Source organism: Hirundo rustica, chromosome 14 (assembly GCF_015227805.2).
Source record: "Hirundo rustica isolate bHirRus1 chromosome 14, bHirRus1.pri.v3, whole genome shotgun sequence".
NCBI classification, from domain to species: domain Eukaryota; kingdom Metazoa; phylum Chordata; class Aves; order Passeriformes; family Hirundinidae; genus Hirundo; species Hirundo rustica.
The window spans coordinates 3,253,289-3,274,374 of NC_053463.1; the positions used below are offsets into that span (position 1 = coordinate 3,253,289).

The 21,086-nt window shown below is 62.6% G+C and overlaps 4 protein-coding genes across 5 annotated transcripts; 1 reads left to right on the forward strand and 3 right to left on the reverse strand.

Annotated features, from left to right (window-relative positions):
- Nucleotides 1-462: 462 nt before the first annotated feature.
- B4GALT7 (beta-1,4-galactosyltransferase 7) lies at nucleotides 463-2,812 on the reverse strand. Its single transcript, XM_040078312.2, has 6 exons — nucleotides 2,766-2,812; nucleotides 2,325-2,678; nucleotides 1,635-1,860; nucleotides 1,338-1,421; nucleotides 1,070-1,174; nucleotides 463-919 (listed from the first exon to the last, which is right to left on the reverse strand). The coding sequence occupies exons 1-6, from the start codon at nucleotides 2,810-2,812 to the stop codon at nucleotides 764-766; spliced, it is 972 nt and encodes a 323-aa protein (XP_039934246.1). The 3' UTR covers nucleotides 463-763.
- Nucleotides 2,813-3,178: 366 nt separating this feature from the next.
- LMAN2 (lectin, mannose binding 2) lies at nucleotides 3,179-6,937 on the reverse strand. The gene is made up of 8 exons (XM_040078194.2): nucleotides 6,791-6,937; nucleotides 6,592-6,710; nucleotides 6,392-6,509; nucleotides 6,060-6,139; nucleotides 4,769-4,930; nucleotides 4,337-4,451; nucleotides 3,833-3,952; nucleotides 3,179-3,688 (listed from the first exon to the last, which is right to left on the reverse strand). Exons 1-8 carry the CDS (start codon nucleotides 6,930-6,932, stop codon nucleotides 3,528-3,530), a joined length of 1,017 nt encoding a protein of 338 aa, XP_039934128.1. The 5' UTR covers nucleotides 6,933-6,937; the 3' UTR covers nucleotides 3,179-3,527.
- A 1,252-nt stretch (nucleotides 6,938-8,189) lies between these two features.
- LOC120759288 (ADP-ribosylation factor-like protein 3) lies at nucleotides 8,190-10,199 on the reverse strand. Its single transcript, XM_040078409.1, has 6 exons — nucleotides 10,136-10,199; nucleotides 9,613-9,756; nucleotides 9,405-9,521; nucleotides 9,245-9,295; nucleotides 8,316-8,501; nucleotides 8,190-8,237 (listed from the first exon to the last, which is right to left on the reverse strand). The coding sequence occupies exons 1-6, from the start codon at nucleotides 10,151-10,153 to the stop codon at nucleotides 8,190-8,192; spliced, it is 564 nt and encodes a 187-aa protein (XP_039934343.1). The 5' UTR covers nucleotides 10,154-10,199.
- A 1,940-nt stretch (nucleotides 10,200-12,139) lies between these two features.
- On the forward strand, nucleotides 12,140-19,865 carry RGS14 (regulator of G protein signaling 14). Of its 2 annotated transcripts, none has more exons than XM_040078299.1 (15): nucleotides 12,140-12,235; nucleotides 13,524-13,545; nucleotides 14,639-14,793; nucleotides 14,884-14,976; nucleotides 15,482-15,625; nucleotides 15,786-15,935; nucleotides 16,100-16,220; nucleotides 16,307-16,431; nucleotides 16,508-16,711; nucleotides 16,815-16,891; nucleotides 16,999-17,125; nucleotides 17,390-17,471; nucleotides 17,654-17,712; nucleotides 17,930-18,044; nucleotides 18,294-19,865. In XM_040078299.1, the coding sequence occupies exons 1-15, from the start codon at nucleotides 12,191-12,193 to the stop codon at nucleotides 18,521-18,523; spliced, it is 1,749 nt and encodes a 582-aa protein (XP_039934233.1). In that variant the 5' UTR covers nucleotides 12,140-12,190; the 3' UTR covers nucleotides 18,524-19,865. The 2 variants fall into 2 exon arrangements, with proteins under 2 accessions (XP_039934233.1, XP_058278473.1); XM_058422490.1 differs by having other exon boundaries at nucleotides 18,271-18,409.
- Nucleotides 19,866-21,086: the final 1,221 nt, after the last annotated feature.

Consider the following 21,086-nt stretch of genomic DNA (forward strand, 5'->3'; position numbering starts at 1 on the left):
GCCTGAGGAGGCAGCAGCACCCAGAACGTGGGCCAAGACCCCAGGGGAGACATCTGATTTTTCAACCCCCCCAGGAAGGCTGAGCAACACATGCCATGGAAGGCAGGCAAGGAAAGAACTCGGCCAGAACTCTCCTCCTCACCCCAGAGAGGTCCTGGCCTACAGGTGCTGACATTCAGCAGCACTGTGGATGCTGGGGCTTGGGCATGGCGCAACCACAACCACTTCCTGCAGTGAAACGACAACAGCCCAGCCCTGGGGGTACCTGGCAGCTGGAAGAGACACCATCTCTCTCAGGGCCCATTTCAGACTGGCTTGGCCTCTGAACCAGAGCAGCTCAGAGCTCGCCTGTCACACAGAGAGGAGCTGGGGCCAAGCCACAACAGGTGTGCTGAAGGAAGGTGAAGGGAACAGGAAAATGGAGTAGTGCCAGCACAGCCCAAGGCACTCACAACTCACAGGTGTCCTGACAGTTCTTTATTGTCCGCTGAGCTACGTGGCAGCTCAGCCACGTCCAGCACAGGAAAGCCACCTCCTGCACCTGCCCTGGGAGGCAGCACCAGCGCCTGCAGCGATACCAGCGAGTCCCACTCTCAGCCTCTTCTGTTGCTCCCAGCAAAGTCCAGTTCTCAGCCTCTTCTGCTCCTCTGTGTCTCGCCAGCCCTGCCATGCTCACCCGCTGCAAAAACCCTGCCTGCTCCAGGCAGCTCCACGGCAGCCACGGAGTCTTGGCACCAGCACAGAGCGCACGACCGGCACGGGCTCAGCCAAACGTGCACCAGGGCGTCTCGTTAGTGTCACAGTCCAGCAGGATATTAAGGACGGTGCAAGGGGCTCCTGCCACGCTCAGATCTGTCCGTGACTCGATTCGGTACCTCACATTGTTCAGGCCTCCCTCCCGATCCACCTTGAACTGCTCCTGGGGAAGAGAAAGACTGCTCGGCCCAGGCTGGAAGGGGGAAGCAGCCAGTGCCTGGGGAGGGAGGCAGAGCTGGCGGAGGACACGAGCAAGGAGGGCTCAGAGCACGTGGTGAGCACAGCCCAAATCTCCCCTCACCACAGGTCTCACCTGCTTCTGCGCAGCAATGCGCTTCTGGTCTCTCTTCCTCCAGGCCGGGTCATGCAGGTGCTGGAAAGTCTCGTATCCAGTTGTGATTCCAGACGGACGACGAACCTGGGAGAAGAGCAGAGCTTCCTTACTGGAAAACTCCTGCAGCTGCTGCTGGAGCCCAGTGCTGCCTCCCCCACACCCCAAACTGGGTGGCCACAGTGGGGGCCAGGTGAAGAGACACAAAAAAAGGGCAATTTCAAGGCAGGAGGGTGCAGAGACCCCTTACCTGGAGACCAGCTCCTTTGATACGTCGATAAAACTCATCGTCCTCCCGTCCCCAGCCCCAGAAGCGGTTAGACATGCCATTGCACTGGAACGAGAGCAGCACCATACCAGCCAAGGTGGAGCACAACTCCACGGCCTCAGAGGAGCAGACACCAGCCCAGCCTCCCCCCGAGCAGCTCTGCCCCCAAACCATTCTGACTCCTGTCCCCACTTCCCAAGTTCACCCTGATAAGGTGACATATGATAACGTCACAGTTCCTGCTCCAAACCATCCAGGACATCCCACCCGGGAGCTCACCAACTCGTAGTGCTGCTTGGTGAGCAGCAGGATGCCACCCACGTAGGTGCTGTAGTGGTAGAGCGGGTGCAGCTCGGGGGACGCCACGTGGAAGGGCCCTGCCTCGGGGAAGCTGTAGTCCAGGTGCTCGTTGAGGGGCAGGAGATCCACGTCGTGCATGGCGATGTAGTCGGTGTCGTTGCCGCTCTCCAGGAAGCCCACGTTGATCAGGGACGCCCTGTTAAACCTGCCAGGGACTGGGGGCTCTCAGTGCCACGCACAGCAGCCACTGTCCCCACACATCCCTCTGCCACCATCACCAGTGCTCCGTGTCTGACCAGGCCCCAAACAGGGGCACATGCAAACACAGCATTCCAACCTGCAGCTGCACCCCTGCTTCTCCCTGCACACCGAGCTGGGGGCGACAGCATTTCCAAACACCCCACGGCCTGTCTTTGACTTCCAGAGTCCCCATATGTTTGCTGCTGCAGACCTGTGACACTGGGGAGAAAGCTGAAATTCCGGAGGACAAAGGAATCTACGCTAAGATTCTATTCTTGCTAAGGAAGAAGGAAGCAAACCACCACTCATTCCATCTCGAAGCTCTAGAACGAGCAACTCTGGGGAGAGCATCACACACTGCCCCTGACATCCCGCTGCCCCGGTCCCCCGCTTCGGGAAGGACTCCCAAGGGAGTCAGGGAGACTCTACCTGAAATGATCCACTTGGTTGAGGATGAAGATGCGGTGGCGGATCCTCTTCTTGCTGAGGAAGCGGTGCATGTAGGGCACGAAGGCCAGCAGCTCCTCGAAGCGCTCTCGGAAGGGCACCAGCAGCGCCAGGCGGTGCGGCCCCCACGACGGCTCCTCCTCGGGCGGCCGCAGCGGCGCGGGGCCCGGGCAGGGCTGCCGGGGAACCCCCCGGTGCTGCCCGCCCGCCGGCGGCTCCTCGCCCGAGCAGCTGAGCTGCAGCCAGAGCAGCGAAGCGAAGCCCAGCAGCAGCGCCAGGAGGAACAGCGGGAAGGCGGAGAAGCGGCCGGGGAAGAGCCGCAGGAGCGGCGGGGACCTGCGGGACGGCGCAGGGTGAGACCCCCGCTCCCTCCCGCAGCCCCGCATCCCCCCCGGCCCCGGCAGCGGAGCCCGCCGCGCTCACCCTCCGCCGCGCAGCCGGAGCGCGTCCCTGCGGCGGGCCGGGCCCATGGCGCTGCCCGGCCCCGCCGGCCCCGGGACACGCTGGCTGCGCCCGCCGCTCCCCCTTCTCCCCCGGAAACACGGCCCCGCTCTCTTCCGCCGACGGGGAGGGACGGGGGCGGGACCGGCCGCCGGGGACATCCCCCTCCATCCCGCACCCCCCTCGGGGCTCCTCCGGAAACCGCGGGGACGCCCCACCGCAGCCGCGGCAGGTGCCGGAGAGCGCAGAGCACCGCGGTTCCTTTGGGATCCTCCCAGGACGGCCTCCGTGCACCCCCACACCCGCCTTCCTTCAGCCCCCCACGCCAGCAGTTCCCATCCTCCCTCCCAGCAGAGCTCCCCTTTCTCTCCCCATCAGACAGAGCCAGAGCCACGGGTGGTGTCAGTCCTTTAATGCCCCACTCGCAGCCCCCTCCCCTCAGCCCCTCATGTTCACACCTGCCCCAGGCAGCACAGCGAGTCCCAGCAGGAACTCTGGAACGCTGGAAAAACCGAGGAGCAAACTCCAGGCTCCCACAGCCCAGCAGAGGGTAACCAGCGGGCATCACCCTCCTCAGTCCAACCCGCGGGAGGCCAAGGGCCGGGCGGGGGTTACAGCCAAACAGACAGGTAAGAAAATACTTCTGGTATTTCTCAGAAACAGCATTTAGAAACCACAGTTTGTTTGGGTTTTTTTTTAAACAGCTCCCCATAAAAAAAGATGGGTTTGGACACAGGTGCTCCACTAGTAGAAACGCTTGTTCCGCTCCTGGCGTTTCTGGAAGACCACGGCTCCCACCACAGCGCAGACAATGATGCCCAGCAGTGCACAGAGCAGGAGCAGGAACACCTTCCAGCCTGTCAGCGGCCCGCTCCGGAAATTCCCCGTCGGGTCATCCACGTTGTCTGCAAGGGAAGGAACAGCTACAGAGAGCAACGTAACCTCGGCTCCTGAGGAGTTTTCCCAGGTGTCACGCCTTCAGTGCCTCTCAGAGTCCAGCCCTGACATCCCAACCCCTCACAGAGGGTTCCCAAAGCCCACGGGCTCACCTTTGGGGGATTTAAGGAGGCTGACACGCGGCTCGATCTTGGTCCAGTCAACGCTCTCATCTTCCATAGGGTGCTCCACCATGAGCTGGAACAGCTTCATCGAGATGATGTCGTGATTGTCTGGGGAACAACCATGAGCACTAACACCATCGGAAGCTCTGAGATGCCCGCACACTCGGAGCAGCCCTCAGACTGTCCTCTGTCAGGTCCAGTCTCCTTCCCTCTCAAGCCACCCTCATTCCCAAGTGTCCAACTGCAATCCAAAAATGTTCCTCAGCTCCCAGGTGCCTCCTCTCCCCAGCCATGGGTCCCAAAAGGGTTTCAAGAGCCCAGTGAACAATTCAGAGAAAGAAAGCCATGGAAACTATCCAGTGCATCCAGTTACAATCACAGAATTTTTAGGGTTGGAAGGGACCTCTGGACATCTGACTTCCCTGCAAAGACAGGGTCACCTAAACCAGGCTCCAACCACCACGAGTTCCCCTAAGCAAAGCCCCCTCTCACCAGAGAGATCTCCAGTGCCAGCAGAAGCACCAAAGAAGTACCCAGTTGGCAGCTGCACCCCTGCGATGTCGATGCAGTTCTTCCACTCGTTCTTGTCTTCCACATCAGTCATCACCTGCAAAACCAGGAGAGGGTCACACCAGGAAATGTTCAGAATGATGGGACAGGGTCCAACCTCCCTGCTCAAGCAGGGCCATCCCAGATCACACAGATTGTGTCCAGATGATTCATTAATATCTCCACCGAGGGACACTCCACACCCTCTCCAGGCAATCACTTTTGGCACGCCACTACCCTGCCTGGCTGCACCTCTTTCGGAGCTGGAGGTACCAGAGAGGCAGTGGCTGAGCCTGGAATGCCATCTGCAGCTCCAGTGGAGCCAGCCCTGCCCCACCTGCCCCAGGCGCCGTGCAGGACCCGCGCGGGGCTCACCGTGAGCCGGCCGCGGGAGTAGCGCACGGCCAGGAAGGTGTCGTGGTTCTGGTTGCGCAGGTCAGCGGAGCAGCCGGCCAGCTCCGTCCAGCGCCCGTCCTTGCTGTGGTCGTAGGTCAGGGAGCCGTTGTTGACCATGGCCGAGATGTAGGGGAACACGCGCTGTGGGGACAGACAGGGACTGCCGGAGCTGCCGGGGACACGGCCAGAGCCCGCAGGGAGAGGGGTGGGAGCACGGCACGGCAGCAGGGCCACCACACTACGGCTGCTTCTCCACCTAAAGCTGCTTCTGAACCAGGCCACAGCTGCCTGAAGCAGAGCCACCCTTCCCGACCTCCCATTTCAAGACCTCCATCCTGTGATTCTGTGAATAAACCCACCCTGTACTCCATGGCCAGGGCAACCAGACTGTCCCACACTTGGAGAATGGCTGGGTAAAAATCCCAGAATCATTTAGGCTGGAAAAGACCTCTAAGAGTATTCATTCCAGCCTGTGGCCAGTCCTTGTCAGCTAGCCCTGACTGCCACGTCCAGCCGTTCCTTGAACACATGAAGTGTAAGAACAGAGCACAGGACTCAGAATGGACAGAAATCGCTCATAAGCAGCAAAACCACACACAAGGTGTAGGATTACCTACACCAGGAGAGGACAACTGGAGGCAGGAATTCACCTCCCATGAGCACCAAGATAACAGGGAGATGGGTCATTTCCAGGTGCTTATGACTGAAGTATCATGGTTTTGATGGTACAGACCCCAAATCAGTTTTGTTTTCAGTTTTCATTTGCCATAATGAGATCCACAAACACAGAGCAGGACAGAAGAAAAGGATCCCCAGCCCTCACAGGACTGATCTGCCCTGTGGCCATGGGGAATTCTGGAGGAAAAAGGCAGCCCAGGAGTTTCCTTCAGACACACACAGGTTACAAAGAGAAAATAAGGGAAGAACCATCATGGAATGAGTATCCAAAGCACAGAGGTCAGGGAACGACCCTGAGGATGAATATTAGCAGGTGGTGGCTGGGTTTACACTAGCTCTGTACCTGCTCTCCTGTACAGAGAAGATCTGTGTGGCCAAGAGCAGCACAAGAAAGAGCAAGGAGCTTCTTATCTCCATTAATGCACACAAGCTCTTCTCTTTACCAACTCCCAGCACAGGAAGGGCAGATCATGCTCAGCTAAGGAGGGACTTTTCCTGGGATCAGTGAGAAGCGCTTGGAGCAGGAAGGGAACAGCCTGACAGGACCACTTCCAGCAGTAAGGGAATTGCACAAGCTGCTGGGATCACTCACCTCCGTCGCCTCATCGTTGGGATAGGTATCAAGGAAAATAGCCAGTCCGTGGAAGTTGTCCTTGCTGCCAAAGACAGGACCTGGAACAGGGCAGAAGAGTGGAGAGAGGGAGAGACAGAAGGAGGTGAGAATCTGTGCCCACAGAGTTCTGAGCTGTACGAGCTGTTCACTGCCAAGCAGGTGGCTGAGGGCACCTGCTGCCTGGGCAGAACACATGGGACACGTCACCCCAGCCTAGTGCTACCAGAGCAGGGGAGCTCAGAGGCGCTCCCTGGCCAGCTGCCTTCTGGGACAGGCCCGTGTGCTGCGGGCCGGCCGGTCCCGGCACTGACCTGGCGTCAGGCGCTCCTGCGTGTACCACAGCGCCAGCCCATCCCCGTGCAGGTTCTTCTTGCCGGCCCCGTGGATCTTGAAGTGGACGTGGAGCTCCCAGTCCTTGAGGAAGCAGGGCTGTGGGAGAAACCCCAGCGGCGTCAGGGCATGAGGCGGCAGCGCCGTCCCGAGCACCCGCACGTCCTCCCCGGGCTCTCACCACTCGGTTCCAGATGGAGCCCTCCCGACTGCGCTCGTCGGGCGTCAGGCGAACGTACTGGCTGGTGACCATGGTGCTGCCCTGGAAGTCCCACAACGGCATCGCGGCGGAGCCCGCGCCTGCAAAGGGGCGAACAGAGCGCGGATCAGCCCGGGCCGCTCGCGGGGCGTCCTGCGCATCCCCCCGGCCCCGCGCTCACCCTGATACGGCTTCATCAGCGAGTGCTCCCGCTTCAGGTGCTCGCTGTTACCATCCGTGAGCTCGGCGGGCACCGGGCGCGGCCCGGCCAGGGCCAACAGCAGCGCGGCCGCCGCCACCAGCCCGCCCGCACCCGCCGCCATGCTCCGCTTCCGCCTTCCGGCGCTCCGCCCCCAGCCCCGCCTCGCAACAGCAACGACCAATTAGAAATCCGCATTCGCTCTGATCCCGCCTCCAGACTTGAGCGGCATCACTGTCAGCCTATTGAAGTGGAGAAGGGCGGGGCCAGCGGGGCGAGCAGCTCCCGTTGCTCTGCGGGAGGCGGGAGGAAGGGGCCGAACGGCCTCCCGGCGTGCGCTACGCGTGCGGAGCGGCGCGGGGCGTGCTGGGAGATGTAGTCCGCCCGCCCTCCCTGGGCCACCTCACGTGCGCCGCTCGTGCCGCCCGCGGCGCACGTGACCCGCCCCGACGGGTCCCGGGAATGGGAATGGGCCCGGGAATGGCCCCGGGATGGGACGAAGAACGGCCCCGGGATGGGCCCGGGGAACGGCCCCGGGAACGGCCCCGTGGGCCTCGCCGGGCCGCAGTGCAGGAAGGACAGGCCGAGGCAGTGTGGAGGTCACAGCGTATTTATTGAGGGTCGCAGGGCAGCCCCCGCCCCGCTCCCGCAGGTCTCACCCCCTCCCTCACCGTGGTGGCCCGGGAGCGGAATCTCCCAGCCCTCCGCATGGGCACCTCCAGCAGCCCCGGCTGGCACACAGTGCGTGTACCAGGGGTACTGGGAGCCCTCGGCGTCACAGAGCAGCCCCCGCTGGCACCGGGCAGGGAGATCCCTCCGCTGGTGTCCGGTCCTGTCTTCGTGCTTGTCCCAAGTCCTGTGCGCACATGGGGACTCCTGTGGCCAGCGAGAGGAGCTGAACGGAGGCTGTCCCGGGCCAGCTGCCATGGCTGGGCCAGCACCGTCCTGCGGGAGCTCAGGGGGACACAGCGCTCGGGTGCCTGGCGGTGTGACCGGCGCCGTGTCGGGGTGCCCGGGGTGCCCGGGGCAGCGTGTGGGTCACAGCAGCCGCTGCAGGGTGTGGCAGCAGCGTGGATGGACAAATCCTGGGCAGGTTTTCTCATGCTGGAGGTGTGCAAGCCCTCAACAGGGTGGGACGCGTGCTTCCCTCCAACAGCAGGGGGGCTGCAGGGGTGTCAGGGGATGCGAGGAGCCCGTGGAAGCTCAGGAGGCAGGGAGAGGGGAAACCAACGGACGAGTGGAAGACTGGGTGGGAAAATCATCTGAACGTGACAGTCTGAGGCTCAGGGCCCAGCCGAGGCTCAGGGGGAGCCGAGGAACCAGGGGGGTTGGCCGTGGCGTAGGGACCTGCAGCTCAGTCCCATCTGGCACTTTGCAGCTCTCACTTCTTCCTGTTCATGATGTGGCTGGAAATCCAGTTCATCCCATCCTGGAGGGAAGAAGGATGTGAGCGCCGGCCCTTGAGCCCTCTCCCAGCTCTGCAGAGCCCACAGGCCCCCATCTCTACCTGCACCCCTTCCCCAGACAGGGCCGAGCAGGCCTGGATCTGCCACTCGCGGTCCCGGTAGGTGTGGAGGCTCAGCCCTTCTGCGATTTCGGCTGCGGGTGCTGCGGTCACCAGGTCCTGCTTGTTGGCAAACACCAGCAGTGGGACCCCTGTGAGGGACTCGTCCTCCGTGAGCTCTGCCAGCTCCTGCCAAGAGAGAAGCTTCTCCTAGGGCTGCTGCCTTCCTCCGTGGAGCTGTCCAGTGTGGGCTGGACACCTCGGCCCTCCAAATGCCTCATCCCTTCTCTTGGGTGTTTGTTGCAGAAAAGGAAGCTGTGAGGTCGTGACATTCCAAGGGAGAGAAGCTCCCAAAGGAGCTTCACCTCCTGTCTCTCCATCATCCCAGGAGCCACATGCAGGGCTACTTGAGGACTGAAACCCTCCCAGCACTGAGAGCTCTGGGCAAAGGGCAGCTGCAGGAGGCTCCTGGCAGTCCCGGGCTGTGTGGCACACCCACACCGCCGTCTGGTGCTGGAACAGCCGGGGCTGGCACTTGGAGTCTCACCTTCCCCTCTCAGAGCTTCGTTCCCGGGGTTTGTAACTCAATGTGCTACTCATAAACCTTTGTCTGGCCGTATCACTAACGTGGTGCTTGGGGGGTGGGATGAGGGCTGGGGACTGAGGGGTCACTTTCACCAGGGACTCTCACCCTGTGCTGGGCACTCTTGGAACATCCCAGCTCAGAGAGACCTCCTGGGCCATGGAGTGGGGCATCTCTGCCTGCTGAGACACTGATACTGATCACAGAGCTCTGGGGACAGCATGGCCCCCCCTGCAGCCCTGCCCCACAAACTGAGGGCAGCTTTGCTTCCCCCTCATCCCCAAAGAGCTGGTGGCATACAGATCTGACCCCAGTACCCCACAGCCACCCCTCACCAGACCACTCATACCTGCCCGGTCTCCTCAAAGCGCTTCTGGTCGGCGCTGTCAATTACATAAATCTGCCGTGGGGACAAACGGGACAGTCAGGGGCTCCTTCTTGCCCAGCTGCACGGCCCTTCTCTAGGGCCCACACAGCCTGCACAGGGCTGGGGCTGCTGCCCCACTCACCAGCAGGTCTGTGCTGCCCAGATACTTCTTCCAGTACGGGCGGATGGAGCGCTGCCCCCCGATATCCCAGACATTCAGCTTCAAACCGTGGGAGTGGACGCTCTTGATGTTGAATCCCTGCACGGGGACACAAACCCACGGCATCACCCAAGGGATGGGTGGGACCTGCACCCTCCACCCACCGCCCGTGGCCCCCAGCAGCACCTACCTGTGTGGGGGTGATGGTGCTGACCTCCTCGGACGCCAGGCGCTTCAGCAGCGTTGTTTTGCCCGCGTTGTCCAGCCCCAGCAGGACGATGCGGAGCTCCTGCTCCGGCGAACCCTTCAGCTTCTGGATGACGGAGAGCAGCCCCTGGGGGCCGGGGGCGTTAGGGGAGCCCTGTGGGGTGCCGGGTGGCTGCAGAGCACCCTTGTTTGGGAGGGGGGAACTGGGCAAGCTGTTGGCTTTGGGTACTTTGTGTCTGTGGCCTGAGCGAGCACCAAGGCCCAGCTCCCAATGTGTTCAGGCTTGGGGTGGCCCCACAGCAGGTCTGCCCAGCCCCAATTCCCCAATTCCCCCATTCCTGGGGTGTGCTGTCCCAGCCCTGGGACCGCTCCCAGCTCCCGGCCACGCTGCGGGGACATGCCCCAGGCAGAGCCCTGCTCTGCCAGCCCTCCTGGCACCACCACTGAGAGCTGGTGCTGCACACCGCCCCCCCGGAGCCGGTGGGATGTCGCCGCACCCCTCTTACCTTCTGCACATCACCCATGGTCTGGGAGTCTCTCCGGCCCGCGGCACCGCCTGGGAGCTGCCGGGGGCTCGTGCCCGGGGCCCGCCGGCGGGTGCGTGACTGGCACGCTCCCCGTCCCCGGGGGAGGAAGAGGATTACGGGCTCTGGAATTAGCTGCTGTTCCTCCATTTACCCACCGCGTTAAATAATGCCCTCGGCAAATCCTCCTGCCAGCTGTCACCCCTCCGTCGCCTACCCCCGGGATAAACCAGGTCCCCCTGGGCTGGGGCACTGGGGCACAGGGTGTCCCTCTCCCCACGGGGCGGGGGTCCCAGCCTGGGAGGATGCTGTGCCCAGGCACAGGGCTGACACAGCCTCCCACGCTGGGATACCTCACGCTGAGGAAACACCAGCACCCACAAACTGTCCCCTTTCTCTCAGCAGGAGAAATTGCTGAGCGTGCTGGAGGCCACGTCAGCGACTGCCACAGCTCCCCGCTGCTGCCCAAGGGAAACCACCAGGCCCTGGAGCAGGTTGAGGGCTGGGCTGTCAGCAGCTGGAGCTTGGGGATGACACAGGACAGGGGTCCAGAGAGGCTCAGGCACATTCCCCAGCAGCCCACCCCCAAAACAGGTGGGGTGAGGCGCTCATCTGTTCTCCGTTTGGATTCAGTGCATTAATTAAGCGATGTCTTTGATTCCTGCATGCTGCAGTTTCGTCCTCGGATCAAGTTTCCCAGCAGAGAGGTTATCCTTGCGGTGAGGACCATGAGTCACGCACTCCTGGATAGACATTTTTATTTATAACTCTCATGGCAAAGCCGAGCCGAACAACACAGCCACACTGTGACAAAGGGGAGCAGCACATTCATCCCTCATCCCTCTGCTGCTCCATGTGCAGTGGCAGGGGGCAGAGGGGCAGCCAGAGGTTCCACCCTCTGTTCCCCCCACCCAGAGACCCTGCCAGGGCTGTGCCTGCGTGTGCCACTCTGCTTTTTTGCCTGCTGGCGGTGGGAAGGCTTCATTTTTTTCTGCATAGATCTGCACCCAGCTTAATGTTAGGGTTCTGCTTTTGCTAGGTTAATCACCCACCTTGCATCCCCGTTATTAGCATTTCCCTGAGCGGGTTGCCATGGTGCTCTGCGGTTTATCCTGCGCTGTTAGTTACTGAGATTTCCTAACAAATAACCTAAAATATCCTCCTCTGGTTTGTGGTTGCTGATCAACATGGAGCCCCGACCTTAGGAGATGGGTAAAACTGCTTAGGCATCAGTTTGGTGACTCCAAGTTGCACGTCCACTGCTCCTCTCTGCCAGGTTCTGCTGGCACGCACAGCACAGGCAGCCCTCCCCAAACGCTGGCTCTGGGGCCAGCCCCAGACCCTCGGTGACCAGGGCAAGTGGCAATATGCTGGTGGCAGTGTGTGTTGGGCCTGCTGGTGTCCCCCTGCCCTCCCTTCCCTCAGGGGAAAAGGGGGAAAAGCCCCCTCAGGCTGCCCAGGCTGCGGGGAGGGGGAACAGCAGGGTGGTGACCCCAGGGCAGCACAGCCGTGCTGGGAGTGGAGACTGGGGTGGGTTTGGGAACAGGGATGCAGATGGTGAGACGCGGTCACGGATGCAGATGGAGACGGGGACAGGGATGTGGATGGAGACAGGGACGCAGATGGGGATGGGATCACGGATGTGGATGCAGACGGAGATGGGGATGGGGAATGAATGGGATGGCGATGGGAAACAGGGATGCAGATGGGGGTGGGATAACGGATGTGGATGCAGATGGAGACAGGGACGGGGATAGGGACGGAGATGCGGCGGCGCCGCGGCGGCTCCTGGCCCGGAGCTGGAGCCGGTGCCCACCGGGGCGGTGCCGGCGGCGCGGGGAGGGCGGGCGGGCGGCCCCGCTCCCCCCGCTGCGGTCTCGGTTCCCATGGCGACACTTCCTGTGGGAGCCGAAAGCGGTAGTGTGTTAGCGCCGGGAGCGCCGGGCCGGGCCGGGCCGGGAGAGCCGCGCCGCCGGCCGGGGATGCTGCGGGGCCGCGGGCCGCGCCCGTAGCGCTCCGGGCCGGGCCGAGCCAGGGATGCAGGGCAAGGGCAAACTGCTGGTGGTCCACAACGGGCGCATGGTGAGTGCCCCGGGCGCCGCTCCCCGTTCCCCGGGGCTGCCCCGCCCGGCAGCGCTGCGTGGAGCTCGGTACCGGGTGATGCGCGGGATAGCGGACCGGGCGGGCAGGGGCTGTGCCGTGGGTGACGGGCAGACAGAGGGATGTACGGAGTCAGGAAACGGGCGGGCAGGAGGGTGTGGGGCTTCTGGGCAGGAAGGGCAGGATGGGAATCCAAAGCAGGCGGAGTTGTAGTGGGTTTTTAGGGCCGGCAGCAGTGTGTGGGGCTGGGTAACAGGCAGGCAGGCGCGCATGGGGCTGGGGTAGTGAGCAGCCGGGCTTTGTGAGGCTTGCACAGCATGGTGAGGGGGGATGTGTGGCGCTGGGTGATGTCCAGGCGGTGACGGATGGGGATGGGGGCACAGGAGTCAGCGGTGCTGGTGTCTGTGGGGCTGGGCGGCGCAGGCATGGCGGGGCTGTGTGGGTGTGGGCAGCAGGGATGGATGGGGAGGAGCAAGGAGCTGGCAAGACAGAGGGACGTGGGACCAGGCTCAGAGACATGGCAGAGGAATGTGCGGTGGGGTGGCAGGGAAAGGCGGGGTTGGGATCGTGGGATAGTGGGCCCGGGATGGAGGCAGTCGGGGGGTGTGTGGGGCTGGCAGGCCGGGGGGCACGGGCCGGCTGTGTCAAGGGCATCACCCGAATGCAGGCACCACTTCGGTGTGGCCCCAAGCAGGTGATGAGAGACAGCACCGTGCAGCGAGTGCGGGGCTGGGCTTCTGCCACGGAGGCTCTGCCCATCTCCCTGTTTGCTGTGGGTCCTTGGCTATTCCACACCCGGGGCTGCTCTCTGGGGTGGCCCGGCGGGTGCTGCGGGACACCCTGTCCTGCTGTGCCCCGGGCGGGCAGCACCCGGTCCCTGCTTTTGGGCATCTGCCCTCCGGTAGCTCCGGGCTCCAAGGAAGAAGGGAACAGGCAGTTTGCCTGCCTAGGGCTGTGGTTGTCCTTCCTTCCCTCCCCTCCTCCCCTCCTCTTCCTGTGCCGTGGAGGCTGCTTCTCTCCTCCCTTCTTGCTTGGGGTGGCAGGGTTACGTCTGGTAGCATCTGCCCTTTCCCAGTTGCTGGCCTGGCCCTAGGCCATGGAGAGGTAGGAGAAAGGCTGTGCCCCCTTTGTAACTCTCCACTCGCTGCCCTGCGTTGGAAGTCCTGTGTCCTGCCTCTGCCACAGGGCAGTGTTTGCTGACCCTGTCTCTTGCCCTGGGCCAGCAGATGCCATGTAGCCCCTCTCACCTCTCCTCTTTCCACTCCCACAGGGCCCGGCCGTGTCGGATGGAGGTAAGGCTGCTCTTTGCCCTGGGACGGGAGGCCAGCATCATCTCCAGGGGAGGGGGAAGCCCAGAGGCAGCCTGGTGCCAGGGGCAGGGAGCCAGCAGACAGCGAGGTCCTGTGTCAGCACCGGCTGTGCCATGGGCGGGTGGCAGGGCCCCCGCAGTGCAGGGCTGAGCCCTCTGCCCAGGCCTGGCCATGTCCCCCCATCCCTCCTGCATGGCTCCTGGTGCCTGTCCCTCCTTTTGGCTGCTCAGCTGGGGGCCTGAGTGGCTTCCTGGTGTAAGGAGAACCTGGGTTCTGAGCCCCAGATTTTCTGAGGGAGTCTGTCTGTCAGTCTAACTGTGCACTGGATATCACAGATGGTTTATTTATCTGTCTTGGCCCCAGTTACTCGTGGTTTAGACGACCAGGAGGATAAGTACGGGGAGCCTGGCAAAGGAGCAGCCTGACACACCTTCTCTATCGCTGCCAGCTTTGCAGGAGAGCACTGCTTCCATGCCCTTACCTGCTCTTGCAAATGACCCCCTGCTTCCAGCTGCACACCAGTCAAACCAGTTCCAAAGCTGGGGTTGCCCCTGGGAACTTCCATCCTTCTGAATACATGGTCACCCTGGGTTTCCCCGAAGTGGGGTTTCCTCAGGGTTGAGAGCTGGAAATGACACTTTCTGTGCCCTCCACATGCTCGGTTTGTCCCTTGTCATGGCCAGAGGAATAGAGAAAGTGGGTTCAGGCACCTCTGCCCACCTTCCAATCTTCCCCTCACTCTGTGTGCCCTTCCACTCTGCTTTCTCTGCTGGCTGGGTGCCTTCCCCATGTCTGTCTTACCCCAGGAGATGAGTCACAGATGGAGTCACGGTGACACTCAGGGTGGGCACAACTGCTAACACTAACGCTGGCAGGGAGAGTTGTCATGCCAGGAAGCGCCAGCTGTGGCATCCTGGTGCTCGATCCTCCAAGGATGCCACCGTGATGCTCCTCAAGTTCCCTTCCCAGCACTCACCAGGTCCGATCCAGATGGGGCAGACGGGGGGCTGCTGGTGCCGGGGGGTGACACTGGGGGACAGCGAGACAGCCAGAACTGACTCTTTTTCTCTCTCAGAGTTAAATGCCTCCCGGGCCCGTGGCAGCAACCACAGTGTGAACAGCCTGCCAGGCCCATCAGCCACGTGTGGATCCACACAGGGCTCTGTGGTCAGCTGGGCTGAATCCTTCGAGACGCTGCTGCAGGACCGTGTGGCCGTCACCTACTTCACTGTGAGTGTCACAGCCCTGAGCTCCCATCCACTATTGGACACCCTGTCCCATAGCCACAGTGCCAGACCAGCAGATCTCTCTGCCCTGCAGGAGTTCCTCAAGAAGGAGTTCAGTGCTGAAAACGTCTACTTTTGGCAGGCCTGCGAGCACTTCCAGCAGATCCCGGCCAGTGACACACAGCAGGTACCAGCTCTGTGCTGCTCTGCTCACACAGCTGCTGGGAGGGATGTGGGCAGAGCTGTCCAGCCTGCATGTCCAGGGGTCCTGGCAGACCCCTCTTCTGGGGGGCTGAGCAGGCTGGGGGCTCTTGCAGAAGGAATAAGGAGATGGATGTAATGTGCATCTGAAAAGCCACAGCTGGGACTGCCTGCTCCACAGAGCAGGGTGTGCTTCCCAGCCCGGGACTGCCAGAGGGTGGAGAGAGTTTCTGGGGGGACAAACAAGACCAAGGCAGAGCTAGACAGGGGATCATGGGGACAGAGCCAGGTGGTTGCAGGGCATGGTTCCTCCCTCAGGTTGTACCTCTGTGGAGACACTGGTGTGTTGTGTGCAGAGTTCGGTCCTAAGTCCAGGTATTGACCTGGTCCTGGGGCAGGTTGGTTCTTCAGGGCTCTGGGGTGAGCAGGGGGCTCCACTGGTGTGGAATAGAGGAGGGAGTGCCGTTCTCAGCCTGGCCCTGTCCCCTCAGCTGGCCCAGGAGGCACGGCGGATCTACGATGAGTTCCTCTCCAGCCACTCGGTCAGCCCTGTGAACATTGACAAGCAGGCCTGGATTGGGGAGGACATGCTGGCCAACCCCTCCCCAGACATGTTTCGTGTCCAGCAGCTCCAGGTATGGGCAGCACCTGAGCTCCACCCACAGGACTGGGGCTGTGGAACCACCCCACACATCCCCCAGCGTCACTGCTGTCACCGTGGAGCTGTGCCACGGGGCGGTGGCTGGAGCCTGTAGGTGTGCAGGGGTCCTAAGCACACACATCCTCCCTTTCCAGATCTTCAACCTGATGAAGTTTGACAGCTACACACGTTTTGTGAAATCCCCGCTCTACCAGGCCTGCCTGCGGGCAGAGAGCCAGGGGCAGCCCCTGCCTGACCTGCGGCCCCACTCCCGCAGCAGCAGCCCCCCTGCTGACCTCAGCAAGGTGAGGGAGGGGGAAAGGGGAATGGGGACATGTCCCCATGGTGCTGGGTCCCTTCCCTGCTGCTCAACCCCTGGCTGAGGACAGAGAAGCAGACAGGGGACCAGGGAAAGGGAAGGGGAAACCTCAGGTGTTACCATGTTGAAATGCTGCTCAATTCACCCCAGAAGTCGAAGCTGAAGATGGGCAAGTCCCTGCCACTGGGCGTGGAGACAGCGGGCAGTGGTGCCACCCACAGCCCCCACCGGTCCTTCAGGAAGGGAGAGCGGCGGGAGCCGTCCTGGGCAGGTGGGTGCCGTGCTGAGCAGGACAGAGGGGCCACGCCACCCTGAGAGGTGTTCACATCCTCACCACCGTCCCTCTGTCTGTCCTAGAGGGGGGAGAAGGCAGCAGGAGTGCCGTGCTGTGGAGGGAGTCCCAGGGCTCACTCAACTCCTCAGCCAGCCTGGACCTGGGCTTCTTGTCCTCGACCAGCACAGCCGCCAGCCCCTGGACGGAGGTGAGTCGGCACCACGCCAATCCCAGGGCACCGTGCTGCCACTGGCTGGGCTCATCCCGCCACATCCCTCCCTCAGGGCCAACAGAAGAGCCTGGGGGGCAGCGAGGCAGAGCTGCCAGCCAAACCCATGAAGTACTGCTGCGTGTACCTGCCCGACGGCACGGCCTCGCTGGCCTCCGTCCGGCCCGGAAACTCCATCCGGGACATGCTGGCAGGGATATGTGAGAAACGCGGCCTCAGCCTCCCCGACATCAAGGTCTTCCTGGTGGGGAATGAGAAGGTAGGGCAGGCAGGGGGAGCAGCGTTTCTGCCAGCCAAACCATCCCTGTGCTGGGACCACGTGCTGCTCTGCTGGCTCTCTCCTGATGGTTTGTGTCTTGCAGAAAGCCTTGGTGCTGGACCAGGAGTGCTCCGTGCTGGCAGACAAGGAGGTGAAGCTGGAGAACAGGATAAGCTTTGAGTGAGTGGGAGCTTTGGGGCTGACGTGCCACAAACCCAGTCCCCCAGGCGGTCCCAAGTGCCCTGGCTCCGCTCCTGCCTGCAACAACCTCTTCCCCCTTTCTGCAGACTGGAAATCTCCTCCCTCAACAAGACCATCCACATCACAGCCAAGTCCACCAAGCGCATCCGGGAAGCGCTGCAGCCCATGCTGGGCAAGTACGGCGTGAGCGTGGAGCAGGCGCTGCTGCGGAGGGTGAGGCTCGGCAGGCACGGCCAGCCCTGTGCTTCGGGGGGAGCCCTGGGTTTGGGGCTCGGGCCAGGGGCTGCTGGCTGTAGGTAGGTGCTGGGGGCAGCCTGTGGGCTCCTGGAATCACTGGTTTTGGGATGGGCAGTGACACACCGCTGTGTGCTGGGAGGGACCAGTGGGTGCTGGCCCACTGGGGTCTGGCCAGGTCCTCAGCCTGGCTGCCTTTCCTGTGCCGCTGGGAAGTGACACTGGCTGCTGTTCCTGTTGCAGCAAGGTGAGCCGGCCACCCTGGACTTGGAGAAGCTGGTCAGCACAGTGTCTGCTCAGAAACTTGTCTTGGAAACACCAGCAGGTAAAGTGTCCTCCCTCCCAAACCCTGTCCCCTCAAGCCACATCACCCTGACGAGCACTCACAGGGTCAGGCTGTTTTCTGCTGGCCGGGGCTCCTGCTCTCTGGGGCAGGATCCATCCTGTCACTGGCTGGGGCAGGACCAGGATGCTGGAATGGGGCGCTGAGCTTCACTTCCCTTGCAGATGTGCGAGCGATGGGCAGCGCTGAGGCTGCGGCCGCCCCCTCTCTGCCCTGGAGTGAGGTGAGCATAAAATCCCACCAGCCCCGGTCAGAGATGCCCCCACAGCTGCTGTCACGGTCCACAGGGAAGCTGGGCCCTGCTGCGGCCCCAGCACTTGCCACGGGGCTGGGCAGCGGGTGCCGAGGCAGGAGCCAGGCTGTGGGAGCGTGATGGGGACACAGCCCGGGGGAGCACTGCATCCTCTCCCCGTGGCTGAGGCCTGGGCTGCTCATTGCAGGAGGGAAGCCCAACAGGAGCAGAGCCCGACACGCGGTGGGAGGTGCCCTCCTCCTTCTCCAGACCACGGTCCTCAGCTGCCACCAACCTCAACCGCCGCACGTATGACCTGGAAGGTGAGAGCTGGCGCGTCTGAATCTGAGGGGCTGGGACAAAACGCAGAGCCCCTGGTGTGCTGGGGATGGGTGCAGGGTCCCACCAAGCTGGGAATGGGCTGTGGGGTCTTGGGGTCTGGCGTGGAGCAGGGAGAAGGCGCAGGCGCTGCGCCTGGGACACGTTGAGGGTCATATCGGGTGGAGAGGGCAGCCGAGGTGCTAGGACAAGCCCCAGTGCCTGGCTCAGGTGCATGATCTGCATTTCCCCAGGGCTGGTGGAGCTGCTGAACCGTGCCCAGAGCTGCCGGGCCAATGACCAGCGTGGGCTGCTCTCTAAGGAGGACCTGGTCCTGCCTGACTTCCTCCAGCTCCCCGTGCGGGACGACAGTGCCTCTGAGGGGTTGGATCAGCCCAGTGCCCCTCAGGCTGGCTCCAAGGGAAGCAGCTGCCCTCAGGAAGAGCCCGCGCCAGCTCAGCCTTCGTTTGACCACAAGCTCTGATGAATCCTGCTGCACGTCCACACCCGGCGTGTGGCACCCCCAGGCCACGCCGGGGTTCAACAGGGGCCCGACAGCCCCTGCCCTGCACTGCTGACACTGCCCGGACTGCAGATCCATCCCAAACTGCCCCAAACTCTCGTGTCGTGTCGCTGTGAGTGGCTGAGCAGCTGCCATGCCCCTCTGTGGGGCCACGTCCCGGTGCACATCAGAGGGAGCCCTGTACAGAGTTTGAACCCTCGTTGCAAAGCACTTTGCAACATCCCGTGCGTGCCTGGCACTGTCGTTCCCAGTGCCTCTGCCTGCCCAGCACATCCTGCCTGTGTTGGGCTGACACGGCCCCGCTCGCTGGGTGGGGAAAGCTCCCTTCCAGCTGAAGGGTGTGCGGGATAGACAGGGTGGGTGGGGAGGAAAGGCAGGCTCCAGTCCTGAGCTCCGGTGCTGTGGGCAGGCAGGGTCAGGAGAACATGTACCCGGAGCTCAGAGCCAGATCCAGTCCCTGGCCCCGTGGGAACAGGGCTGCCCTGTTGTTGATTTGCAAGTCCACCCTTCCTGGGGAGGGTGAGCAGGGCCCTGCCGGGCTGTGCCCCGGGCAGGTTGTTACGTCTGCATTGCGTGAGCGTGGCCTGATCCCGCCACAGCAGCGCTGCTTGGAGCAGGGCACATGGTTCCTGCCCCGGGCACACAGAGGCAGAGCCAGCAGATGGTGCCAAAAAAAGCCTTCCTCCTCCCCGCCGGAGATCCTGTGTGGGCGGCTGCTGAGGGACACGCAGGAGCAGATCCCCACGTCCCCCCTGCCCCATCCCCACCGGGGCTGCGAGTGCTCAGCCTCCCAGGACAGCTCTGCTTGGTGCCAAAAGAATGCAGCACCCCTGGGTGCTGAGCACCTCGGCCTCTGGTGTGCAGGTCCCCGGCGTGTGCCCAGCCTGTCATTCCTGCCGGTGGCTGTGCTGGGCTGTAGCCGTGAGCCTCGATCTGCCAGTCCTGGCTGTGTGCTGCTGGTCCCCATGCCCAGCAGCCCAGTGTCCCCAGAGGTCCCGGGGAGAATCTGCGATGGAGACATTCCCCCTACAGCAGCCGGGAGATCCCTCCACAGTCCATGCGTGCCAGAGCCCTTCCTGGCTGTGCCTTGGGTAACCACTCCATCACCACTGCCTGGCCAGAGGCAGAGGGGTCACCCGGGGCCCCCAGGCTTGCCCAGAGATGGGGGCATGGCCACCCAGCCCTATGCTGCCACAGCCAGCTGCAGCCCTGTGGCCTTAGCCAGAGCCTCCCCGTGTCTCTGTGATGCTGCTCACTTCTGTCTGTGGTGTGGAACCAGGGGAAATAAAGAGCATTGCCTGGACGTGCCTTTCCTTGCTCTGTCATCAAGGCTGGATGATGCTTCTGCCTGCAGCAATGTCCCCACAACCCCACTCTCCCCCACAGAGCCTTCCTAGGGCCACGGCAGAGCTGGGAGCCCTCGGCTCCGGTGCCACCCTGACTGGCAGCAAGGGGCAGTGCCAGGAGACTGTTTTCCCGGCACTGCTGACGGAGTAGGGGAGGCTGCAGGGCCGGCATGGCCAAGGACTTCAGCCCCGACCCTGTCAATGAGTGACAGCCAGAGCTGCCAGGGCCTCACTGGGTTAATGATTGTGAGGGCAGCTGGCCAAGAGCCCCTGGGCACGGGGCAAGTGCGGACACCAGCCCCTTGCACGGTCTGCACACCCCCGGACAGAAGGGTGCCCAGGCCCTGCGGAGGCAGGACGTGTCCCCTGCTGTGGCACCTCCTGGGCATTCAGCTCCATCGGTCTGTGACTCAGTGGAGGCGGCTCAGTGATGCTCCAGCAGTGGCCCCGGTGTCCCTGGGCTGTCCCTGAGTGTCCTGCAATACTCAAGGGGTCTTCCCTTGCTCTGCCCATACATTTGTACCTGGCTTGTCATGGTGATGGGTTCTGGCAGCGCTTAATCCTGGGGAAACGGGGATGTGGCAATTGAAAACCTCTCTGTGCCCACTCCCAGAGGCACAGGGCTGGAGGAGCCGCTGTCTCTCCCCTGGATAGTTGTGGACAGAAGCTTGCTGGGTGTCCTGTGGGTGGATGGAAACTTGGCTGGAGGTGTGTGAGCAGCAGGTAATGATAAACAGGGCCGAGGAGGTGGTGACAGCAGTGCTGGCCTCGCTCCTCTCCTGCCCACTCATTGCATGTGCTGAGGAGATGTGGTGCCAGGGAGACACAGGCTCTGCCCCACACAGCCCTCTCAGCACTGCTGGCTGCCCCACACTGAGCTGCTGGCACAGACAGAGCCTGGACATCACCACCAGCGGCAGGACGTGGGGATCACACTGGTGTTGGCATCACCCACCTCCAATGCCTTGGGAGCAAGGACATTGTGCCCTGGGCAGAGATGAGGGCACAATGAGGGCACATCACCTCATAGCTGATGCTGTGATGGCACAGAGAGTGCTGCATGTGTTCATGGATGAGGTGATGACCTCTGGTTCGTGATGCCCCAGCAGCATCAGTTTCAAGCCCTTCTCCTCCTCCTCTCGTGCAGTGGATGAACCACGTGGCTCCAAACGATGGAG